This window comes from Colobus angolensis, unplaced genomic scaffold (genome assembly GCF_000951035.1).
Source record: "Colobus angolensis palliatus isolate OR3802 unplaced genomic scaffold, Cang.pa_1.0 Scaffold283, whole genome shotgun sequence".
Classification (NCBI taxonomy): Eukaryota; Metazoa; Chordata; class Mammalia; order Primates; family Cercopithecidae; genus Colobus; species Colobus angolensis.
The window spans coordinates 2409349-2421431 of record NW_012116077.1 but is presented as its reverse complement, the minus strand read 5'-3'; the positions used below and the strand labels follow the sequence as shown (position 1 = coordinate 2421431).

General features: G+C 37.1%; 1 protein-coding gene across 1 annotated transcript in view; it reads left to right on the top strand.

Annotated features, from left to right (window-relative positions):
* The window catches only part of ARHGEF6 (Rac/Cdc42 guanine nucleotide exchange factor (GEF) 6), a 125237-nt gene that overhangs the window by 64250 nt on the left and 48904 nt on the right, over nucleotides 1-12083 (top strand). Inside the window, exon 7 of the mRNA XM_011948792.1 lies at nucleotides 8780-8874. Coding sequence (XP_011804182.1) covers nucleotides 8780-8874 — 95 coding nt within the window. The remainder of the gene's footprint in view (nucleotides 1-8779; nucleotides 8875-12083) is intronic.

The window sequence follows — 12083 nt, the reverse complement described above, 5'->3', positions numbered from 1 at the left end:
AAAAAAAAAAAAAAAAAAGATTACGTATATGATGAGATCATGTGGTATTTTTCTTACTGTGACTGACTTATTTCACTTAATGTCTTCTAGGTTCATCCATGTTGTTGCAAATGGCAGGATTTTCATCTTTTTAATGATTGAATAGTATTCCACTGTGTTTTGTTTTGTTTTGAGACAAAACAAATATTATTTGTATAATAGTATTCCATTGAGTTTTGTTTTGTTTGAGGGTCTTGCTCTGTCACTCAGACTGGAGTGCAGTGGTGTGATCCTGGCTCACTGCAACCTCTGCCCCTCGACTCAAGTGATCCTTCCACCTCAGCCTCCCAAGTAGCTGGGGCTATAGGTGTGCACCACCACGCCTGGCTAATTTTTTAGTTTTTTGTAGAGACAGGGCCTCACCATGTTGCTGAGGCTGGTCTCAAACTCTTGAGCTCAAGCAATCTGTTCTCCCCAGCCTCCCAAAGTGCTGGGGTTATAGGCATGAGCCACCATGCCTAGCCTCCGTTGTGTTTTTATACCACATTTTCTCTGTCCATGCATCTGCTGATTTCATGTTTTGGCTATTATTAATAATGATGGAATGAACATGGGAGTGCAGATATTAACATACTGATTTTGTTTTTAGTTTTGGAATTTGAATCTGTCAATATTCACAAAATAACTTACTGAGATTGTGATTGGAATTATGTTGAATCTATAGATCAAGTTGGAAATAACTGACATCTTGATAATACTGAGTCTTTCTACCCATTAATATAGGGTATCTCCCCATTTATTTAGTTCTTTGATTTCTTTTACCAGAGTTTTGTAGTTTTCTTTGTATAGATCTTGTACATATTTTCTTAGATTTATACCTAAGTATTTCATTTTTAGGGGTGCTAATCTAAATGATACTATGTTTTTTTGTTTCAGATTTTAATTGTTTATTGCTGATATAAAGGAAAATGATTGACATTTGTGTATTGACTTTGCATCTTGCAACCATGTTATAATCACTCATTAGCTCCAGAAAGTTTTTTGATTTATTCAGATTTTCTACATATACAATCATGTTATCTGCAAATAAAGACAGTTTTATTGCTTTCTTCCCAATGTGTATACCTTTTATTTTTTTCGTGTCTTATTACGTTAGCTAGGACATTCAATATGATGTTGAAAAGGAGTGGTGTGAGGGGAACATTCTTGTTTTGTTCCTAATCTTAGTAGGAAAGCATCTGGCTTCTTACCATTAAGTATGATGTTAGATGTCGGGGATTTTTTTTGTTTGTTGGTTTGTTTTTCATTTTCTTTTTTCTCTCTCTTTTTTTTTCATAGCTGTTCTTTATCAAGTTGAGAAATTATTCCTAGTTTTCTGAGAATTAAAAAAAATCATGAATGGATGTTGTATATTGTCAAATGCCTTTTCTGCATCGGTTGATATGATCATGTGATTTTCCTTCTCTAGCCTGTTGATGTAATAGATTACATTAGTGATTTTTTGGAATGTTGAACTAGTCTTGCATACTTTGTTAAACCACACTTGGCTGTGTTGTAGCATTCTTTTTATCTATTGCTGGATTTTATTTGCTAATATTTTGTTGATGATTTTTGTAAGTATATGCATTAGAGATATTGGTTTGTAGTTTTCTTGTAATGTCTTTGGTTTGGGTATTGGGGTAATTCTGGCTTCATAAAATGAGTTAGGAAGTATGTATTCTCTGTGCTTCTATGTTCTGGAAGAGATTGTAAAGAATTGATACAATTTCTTCCTTAAATGTTTAGTAGAATTTACCAGTGAACCTATCTGGGCTTAATGCTTTCTGTTTTGGAAGGATGTTAATTACCAATTCATTTTCTTTACTAGATGTAGGCCTGTTCAGATTACCTGTTTCTTCTCTTGTGAGTGTTGGCAGACTGTATCTTTAAAAAAACTCCATTTAATCTAGGTTATCAAATTTGTAGGCAGAGTTATTCATAATATTCCTTTAACATTATTTTAATTTCCATGGGATCTCTAGTGATATCCTGCCATTTCATTTCTGATATTAGCAGTTTGTATCTTCTCTCTTTTTTTCAATGAAGTTCACCAATTTTATTGATCTTTTCAAAGAGCCAGCTTTTGGTTTTATTGATTTCCTCTACTGATTTTCTGTTTTCAATCTCATTGATTTCCGCCCTAATTTTTATTATTTCTTTTCTTCTATGTGCTTTAGGTTTAGTTTGCTCTTCTTTTTGTTGTTTCCTAAGGTGAAAGTTTAGATTATTTATTTTAGATCTTTCTTCTTTTCTATTATATGCATTCAGTGCTATAAATTTCCCCACAAGTACTGCTTTCACTGCATTCCACAAATTTTAATGTTATACTTTCATTTCCATTTAGTACAAAATATTTTAAAATTTCTTTTGAAATATATTTTTAGAAAAGAAATGTGTTATTTTGAGATGTGTTGTTTAATCTCCAAGTATTTTCCTGTTATTGATTTCTAGTTTGATTATATTGTCGTCTGAGATCATAGATGGCATGATTTCTATTCTTTTAAATTTGCTAAGGTGCGTTTTATGGATCATAATGTGGTCTATTTTGAGGAATGTTTCATGTAGGCTTGAGAAAAATATGTAATCTGCTGTTGTTGGATGAAGTAGTCTATAGATGCCAACTATATCCAGTTGCTTGATGGTACTATTGAGTTCTAGTATGTGCTTACTGATTTTCTGCTTGCTGGATCTCTCCATTTCTGATAGAGGGGTAGTGAAGTTTCAACTATAATAGATTTATCTATTTCTACTTGAAGTTCTAGCAGTTTTTGCCTCACATTTTTTTTTTGTTTGTTTTTGTTTTTTTACCAAGTGTTAAATCACAGGAGGAATTTAGTCCGAGAATGCCAATCAACATACTGGACAATGTCTTTAACTATAGTTTACAACTATAATGGCCTTTTATATAGCTGCTTCTAATGTCAGTACTCACTGAAAGGCATAATATTAAAATATAACTCAGCCAAAGAAAATGTTTCTTTTGTTCATTTCTTTTGTTCATTTCTTGGAATAGCAATTAGCAAGTACCAATGTGTATAAAATGCCTAAAATATACATGATGCCATTGTCACATATGTTTGAAAAACACAGTATCATATTGGCCCTGCTTAGAGTTTCAAAATATATTTATCATACTAAAAGTTCTAAAACGCTATGCATAAAGAAATTTGTATAAATTATTTAACAGTTTTTCATAATTGTTATTGTTATTCTTTGGGAAGTTAGATATATCAATATACTTTCAGATTTATCAGTATACTTTATTCACCTGGTCTTTGAATGAGAGTGGGTTAAGTAAGCAAATTTATTGTCATTTGCACTGACAAGGAACTAGTGTTACTTTTTTTTTTTATTATTGATTGAAGGGAGAACATTTCCACCACAACTTTGATGGAAGAGTTTTCATTTGATTATGAAAGTTGTGCCCCGTGTATTTTGATTCTGTTTTTAGGCACATACATATTAAGGACTGTTATGTCTTGTTGGAGAACTGACCTCTTTATTATTATGTAATGGCTCTTTCCATTCCTGATAATTTTTCGTGCTCTAATGTTTGTTCTGTCTAAAATTAACATAACCACTCCAGCTTTCTTTTGATTAGTATGAACATGATACCTCCTTTTTCATCCCTTTACTTTTAGTTTATAAGTGTCTTTATATTTATTTATTTATTTATTTATTTATTTATTCATTTATTTTTTGAGATGGAGTCTTGCTCTGTCGCCCAGGCTGGAGTGCAGTGGCCGGATCTCAGTTCACTGCAAGCTCCGCCTCCTGGGTTTATGCCATTCTCCTGCCTCAGCCTCCTGAGTAGCTGGGACTATAGGCGCCCGCCACCTCGCCTGGCTAGTTTTTTGTATTTTTTTTTAGTAGAGACGGGGTTTCACCGTGTTAGCCAGGATGGTCTCAATCTCCTGACCTCGTGATCCGCCCGTCTCGGCCTCCCAAAGTGCTGGGATTACAGGCTTGAGCCACCGCGCCCGGCCGTGTCTTTATATTTAAATCGAATTTCTTATTAACAGCATATGGTGGGGCCTTATTTTTTGATTCACTCTGAAAATGTCTGTCTTTTCATTGGTACATTTAAACCACTGACATTTAAAGTGATTATTGATATAGGTGGATTAATGCCTACCATACTTGTTACTGTTTTCTATTTGTTGCCCTTTTCGTTGTTCGCTTTTTGTCTTCCACATTTTTTTGCTTTTTGTTTTAATTAAGCGTTTTATATGAGTCCATTTCTCTTTTTTCACATATCAATTATATTTCTTTAAATAAACATTTTTAGTGGTTGCTCTATGCCCTCATAGCTAGTCCCAGTTCACTTTCATATAATACTATACAAAGATATACACTATATTCACAGGTAGTGCAAGTACCTTATAATAACATAGTATTCCTAATGATTACCTCCCATCCCTTGTATGATCGCTGTCATTCATTTTACTTACACATAAATACACATTAGTATATACACACACATCATCAAATACATTGATGCTATTATTATTTTGAATAAACTGTTATCTATTAGGTCAATTAAAAATAAGAAAAAAGGTTTTTATTTTATCTTTGCTTATCCCTTCTCTAATATTCTTTCCTTCTTTATGTAGATCCAAATTTCTGACCTATATTGTTTTTCTTCTCTGTGAAGAACTTCTTTTAACATTTCTTGCAAGGCAGGTCTAATGGTGACAATTTCTCTCAGTTTTTGTTTGTCTGAAAGTCTTGATTTGTCTTTTGCTTTTGAAGGATAATTTCACAAGATACAGAACTCAAGGTTAGTGGGTTTTTCTCTCAACACTTTAAATATTTCACTCCACTCACCTCTTGCTTGCATTGTTTCTGAGGAGAGGTCAGATGTAACTTTTATTTGAACTCACGTATAGATAAACTGTTTGTTTCCTGTGGCTTCTTTCAAGAATTTTTTCTTTATTTTTGATTTTCTGGAGTTTGAATATCATATGCTTAGAATGTTGTTTTGCATTTATCCTACTTGGTCTCTGAGCTTCCTGGATTTGTGATTTGGTGTCTAACTAATTTTGAGTAAATTCTCAACCATTATTGTTTCAATTATTTGTTCTATTATTTTCTCTTTCCTCTCCTGATTTTTCCACATTACGTGAATGTTGCACCTTTTGTAGTTGTTCCACAGTTCTTTCGTATTCTCTTCTGTATTTTCCCCCCTAATCTTTTTTCTCTTTGCTTTTTGGTTGTAGCAGTTTCTATTGTCATATTCTCAAGCTCAAAGATTCTTTCCTCAGCCATGCCCAGACCACTATTGAGCCTATCGTGGGCAGGCATTCTTCATTTCTGTTACAGTGTTTTTAATCTCTAGCATTGCTTTTTGATTCTTTCTCAGAATGTCTGTCACTCTGCTTATAATGTCCATCTATTCCTGCATGTTGTCTACTTTTTCTGTTAGAGTCCTTAGTATATTAATCACAGTTACTTAAAAACACTGGTCTGATAATTCTAACATTCCTGTGTTACCTGACTTGAATTCTGGTGCTTGCTTTGTCTCTTCATACAATATTTTTTGCCTTTTAATATGCCTTGTAAATTGTTGTTGGAAGCCTGACATGATGTACTGGGTAAAGGAACTGTGGCAAATAATCCTTTAGTAATGTAGTGGTAAGGTGTAGAAGGATGGGAAGTGTTCTATATTTCCACGATTAGGTCTCGGTTTTTAATGAGCTTGTGTCCCTGGACCATGAACTTCACCAGTGCTTCCTAGTTCTTCCCCTTAGGTGGGACAGGATGACTAGAAAGGACTGGAGTTGGGTTATCTTCCTTCCCCCATGTGGAAGGCTAGAGCTGGCTGGAGTTGCTTATTGACCTTCTCCCATAATAGTTAGTATTTGATAAAACTTCAATAGGTTATGCTTGGGCCAGGCGCAGTGGCTCATGCCTGTAATCCCAGCACTTTGGGAGGCTGAGGCAGGCGGATCACCTGAGGTCAGGGGTTCGAAACCAGCCTGACCAACATGGTGAAACCCTGTCTCTACTAAAAATACAAAATTAGCTGGGCGTGGTGGCGCATGCCTGTAATCCCAGCTACTAGGGAGGCTGAGGCAGGAGAATGGCTTGAACCCAGGAGGCGGAGGTTGCAGTGACCCGAGATCCCGCCATTGCACTCCAGCCTGGGCAACAAAAGTGAAACTGCGTCTCAAAAAACAAAAACAGGAAGAAACAAAGCAAACAAACAAACAAAAAAAGTAGGTTATGCTCTGGTAAAATAGTTTCTCCTGAGGGCAGACCTCGTTAAGAAGAATAGAGTGCTCTGGCATATTCAAAAAGGCAACTTTTTCCCTCCCTCTGCCTGAAGCATCACGGTATTTTCCTCTAATCTTCACTGAGAGAACCTGGAGCTTAAACTCACAAAACTGTGGATGTGCTGTCTTAATATTGCCCCCCTGGAGTTCCTAACTCTCAGACTTGTCCATCCGGAGCCCCCAGAAGTTTGTCAATTACAGTGTAGGTTTTTCTATCCTAGTGCTGGTTCCTGTGGAGGCTTCTGCTTGTGAACCTTTGCTCTGGTGATTTGTGATTCTCTTTATCTGCCTGTCTGTTTCTCCAATTTTTAGAGTAGTAGTTTTCCCTGTGACCTCACTTTTCTGACAGATTTAAGAGAAAACGATGGTTTATTTCAGTTTGTTTAGCTATTTACTGCCTGTTACGATGGAGTAATGACTTCTAAGCTCCTTACATGTCAGACTGAAAAATGAAAGTCTTTTTTTCTTTTTTAAAATAGGCATTTATAAATATATAGTTTCCTTTAAGCACTGTTTAACTGCACCCTGTGAGGTTGTGTATGTTGTGTTTTCATTTTCATTCATCTCAAAGTAGTTTCTAATTTCCATTCTCGCTCTTGGACTTTCTATAGAGGGGAATATTTCTATTCCATTACTGGGTTAATTTCTGAGAACATCAATACCTCCAGAACCCTGCATTTACACTTTTAGAGGGTAGTTTCTGAGGAATAGAGGAACTGAAAGTAGACATGAGTGGCTCGGTATAGGGGCTACAATTTAACCCCGAGCTTTTGAAGCCATCCTGTGTTCTTCTAAGCCAGTGATTCTCAACTGGGGGCAATATTGCCTTTCAGGTGACATTTGGCAATGTCATGGCAATGATATGGGAATTCCGTCACAACAAAGAATTATCTGGTTTGAAATGTTAATAATGTTGCTATTGAGAAACCCTTTTTTAACCCTTTAAATTGGTAGGTCTGTTTCCCACTTACCCAGCACCTATCTGTACAGTATGTCACTACATCTTCATAATGGTCCCCAAGGTAGGTGCAGTATCATAATCTGAGATGATGTAAGCAAAGTTTTAAACTGAAGCAACCTCTCAGTCAGCAGCAGAGTCAGAACTACCACCCTGCACTCCAGTTGTTTCCCAGAAAACCCACGGTTACCGGGATCTCCCCTTGTTTTGACCATTCCACCTTTCAAAAGCAGATTATCATGCATTGTCTTGTGAGTATATGGCTGGCGTATTGGTAGGCTAATACACTTCTCCTAGTTAAGGACACTTCACTCTGTATTGTAACTCTCTGTTTAATGTCTCTGCAAATATGGTATAAACTCCCTGTGGGCAGCACAGCAGTTGGCAGAGTAGGCACTCAGTCGATTTTGTTGAATGAATTAGAATATATGAAAGAAAATATACCAGAATGTTAACTGGGTTGTCTCTAAGAGCTTAAATGAAGGTTTTTAAAATTATTATGCTTTAAGTTCTAGGGTACATGTACACAACGTGCAGGCTCGTTACATAGGTATACATGTGCCATGCTGGCCCACTGCACCGCACCCATCAACCCATCATTTACATTAGGTATTAAATGAAGGTTTTACCTGCCACCAGAAGAGGCTTAGAAATGGGTTGTGACACGACCCTAGAACTGGTAGGGGAAGAGAAATTGTGAACCCCCATATTGGTTGTTTTGCCTATAGGATTTTAATTACATGATTAATAATAATGATATTTTTTATTTCTCTTGTTAAATTTCTCACACTTCAGCCTACTTTGTTCTTTGAATTGTTCATGGTAGCACCTTCTGCCTTTAATAAAAGACTAGTTTTAACTCTGCTTAAAAATTCACTGTATCCTCAGATTTTATTCCCTAAAGGTCTTATCACAAACATAGCTTAAACAAAAATCTCTTGTCATGTTTGATATCACAGTGATCCTTAAATTATACTGACATTAAGTCTCTGTGTCTAAGGTAGCTGGCCTCAATTTTCTCCTCCATAAAAGAGGAGTAATGATTCTTTGTTAACTAACTGAGAACTTCCTGAGGATAAAATGATTTACAGCGCATGAAAACATTTTAAACAGTACTGTGGGGTTTGATGTGGGCTCACACCTGTAATCCCAGCACTTTGGAAGGCTGAGGCAGGAGGATTCCTCCAGACCAGGAGTTTGAGACCACCCTGGGCAACATAGAGAGATCCTGTCTTGACAAGAAATAAATAATCAAGCAGTACTGTGTAAATGGCAAGGCCCATTCAGTTATGGGTAACTGAAAAATTTTATTCATATGAATTGTACAATATAATCAGTTGTCATGCAATAATTAAAGTAGTTTGCTAGATTGAAAGAAAGCGCATTCAGATTTTGTGTTCCTTGCTTGCAGTGGTAGCCTGAGTAAATAGGACCTTTTTTCTTCCTAGTAACTTGGTTAAAAGATCAAAGCTACATTTTGCCTTAGACTATTTTGATGATTATAATATATTGACTTTTTTTTTCATAGGTGTTACAGAACATCCTGGACACTGAAAAAGAATATGCTAAAGAACTTCAGTCTCTTCTTGTTACTTACTTAAGACCCCTGCAGTCCAATAACAAGTAAGATGTTTATTTTAAACCCCTCACTAAGTAAAGCAACATAATGTCAGCATATGGATTCATTATTCGTATGTCAGTCACTGAATAATTGATATTGCCCTTTAGAAGAATTTCCACAGATCACAGGTTGCCAAGAACATGGTCAGGGCAACAGAAATTATGCAAGATGTTGCTTTTGGAGAGCTTGGTTTTCTTTCTCTTCTGGCTGTGACAGGAATGAGAAGATCTGTGTTTCTTACTGTCACAATTTTTATCTTGTACGTTAAAAAAAAAAGTGATGTGCCTGGTTTTACCTTACAGGAAAAGAACTCCCTGGTTCTTTTATTCAGAAAGCACATCAACTGGAAATTCTCATGCTCACTCTGACCTTTGTTTGCCAGGGCAGAACTTCTTTCCCATGCTCTGAGAATGGAAAGAGTATGACATTTTGTGAATGCTCATAAGAACTATTCAAACCATTATTTCACCCAGGCAAATGTGAATGATAAAGAGATGCTAAAGTGTTTTTAAAGACAAAATGTTCAAACCTTACTCTGGTCTTAGAAATCTGAAGTGATTGTGTAAAGCCTGAATTGAAAGCTTCAGTTTTCATGAAAGAAAAGTAGTGACCATTTTTTAAAATCCTTGTAGGCACAGCATATTTAACAAATAGTGGCAAACTGCATTTATTTGTTTTTATTTTAATTAATTAAATTTCACTAGAGATCATGATCAAATAGAAAATTTACCAGTCAGCCCATATAATGGAGAACAAAAACCTCTCTTTTTACCTTGGAAAGAGTTTACTATTGATAAACAGTTGCCTAAACTATCAGCTTCAAACTTAAATAAGTTAATACATTTGAGAAATTTGGCCAGGTGTGATGGCTCAAAATCCCAGTACTTTGGGAGGCTGAGGCAGGCAGATTACTTGAGGTCAGGAGTCCAAGATCAGCCTGGCCAACATGGTGAAACCTCGTTTCTACTAAAAATACAAAAGCAAATTAGCTGAGCGTGGTGGTGCAAGCCTGTAATACCAGCTACTTGGGAGGCTGAGGCAGGAAAATCGCTTGAGCCTGGGAGGCGGAGGCTGCAGTGAACCAAAATCACATCTGCATTCCAGCTTGGGAGACAGAGCAAGACTCCATATGAAAACAAACAAACAACAACAACAAAAAAAAAACCCAAGCAAACAAAAGAAAAAGAAAAGAAAAAATATTGTGAGAAAAATTCTCCCCTTTTCCAAATTATGCTTGTTTAGTTATAATGTCTTTTTTCTTGCTAAATTTCCCACTTGTTTATTCTCCTGGCACTATGGAAATCTACTTCAGTATGAAAAGATTTTCTATTCCTGTGTTGTAAGAGTTTAAACATGATCCATAACAAAGTGTTATTTGGGGCAGGCACGGTGGCTGGCTGGGCACGTTGGCTCACGCCTGTAATCCCAGCACTTTGGGAGGCCAAGGCGGTGGATCACTTGAGGCCAGGAGTTCAAGACCAACCTGGGCAACATGGCGAAACCCCATCTCTACTAAAAATACAAAATTAGCTCGGCGTGGTGGTGCGCACTTGTAGTCCCAGCTACTCAGGAGGCTAAGGCAAGAGAATCGCTTGAACTGGGTAGGCAGAGGTTGCGGTGCACCAAGTTCATGCCACTGTACTCCAGCCTGGGGGACAGAGTGAGATTCCATCTCAAACAAAACAAAACAGAACAAAAAACAAAGTATTTTTATTATTATGTGAAATATGAAGTGTTCTGTGAATCATAGTTCTTAGAGCTGAAGTAAATCAGTAAATCATTGGGTCTAGTATCCTGGGAGAAATGACTATCTCTATTGGATAGAGAAGAAGCTGAAGTCCAGACAGGTTTACTCCCTTGCCCATCACACAGCCAGTACGTGGCCAGGCTGGAGCCACTGTGCCCCCTGCTGCCAAGTGAAACATGCTTTCTGTTTCCTGGAAGTGACAGGCAGAGGAGATGGAAACTGAAGTGGTAACTCTGGGAGGGGAGATGGTAAGATTTTAAATGAAGGAGGGACTGATTAGCGATCAAAAAACAATACAAGGATTTAATGAGTTCTTTTCCTTTGGCTAAATACTCAGTAGTGAGATTGCTGGATGGAATGGTAGATCTACTTTTAGGTTTGAGAAAACTCTGTAGTGTTTTCCAAAGAGGCTGTACTAATTTACATTCCCACCAGCAGTGTGTAAGTGTTCCCTTTTCGCCACATCTACGCCAACATCTATTTTTAAAAATTTTATTTATTTATTTTTATTTTTTTGAGACGGAGTCTCGCTCTGTCACCCAGGCTGAAGTGCAGTGGCGTGATCTCGGCTCACTGCAAGCTCTGCCTCCCAGGTTCACGCCATTCTCCTATCTCAGCCTCCCGCCACCACGCCTGGCTAATTTTTTGTATTTTTTTTAGTAGAGACGGGGTTTCACTGTGTTAGCCAGGATGGTCTTGATCTCCTGACCTTGTGATCTGCCCGCCTCGGCCTCCCAAAGTGCTGGGATTACAGGCGTGAGCCACTGCACCCAGCTGCCAACATCTATTATTTTTGACTTTTTAATAATGGTCATTCTGGCTGGGCGGAGGTGGTATCTCATGGTTTTAATTTGTATTTCCCTGATGATTAGTGATAGTGAGCATTTCTTCATATGTTGTTTGGCCATTTGTAAGTCTTCTTTTGAGAAGTGTGTGTTCATGTCATTTGCCTACTTTTTGATGGGATTATTTGTTTTTTTTCTTACTGGTTTGTTTGAGTTCTTTGGAAAAGAGACAGGGCTGAGGAGGTGAGAGACCTGAGTCAGACCCGTACTGTTCCTAAATGAATTCAGAATGAAGTGATAGTAAGTTTCCATTATTTCTGACTGTCTTGTTGGCCCCAAAGTGATTTGAGCAAACCAGACTGACTATTATCTGATCGCGAAGGGGCCAGATAAGCCCCCAGTCAGGTTCAGATAAGGCCCCAACTTAAGTTCTCACTGCTCTGAGAGAGCAACAACGAGGGAAGTTGGTTGGCTAAAGGTTTCACTTTAGAATAGGGGTTTTCCAGCTTGTGATTCAGGATGGCATCACAGCAGAGGAACTAGCAGTTTTTTATTCTCTCAGAGTTACTGGTAATGTTTGTTTTGGTCTTCTTCCCTTTCTTTCTTAGTCAGCAAAAAAATATTCTCTTGGGAATACTCCCCTGGTATTTTATATATATCATATACATATATAATATAT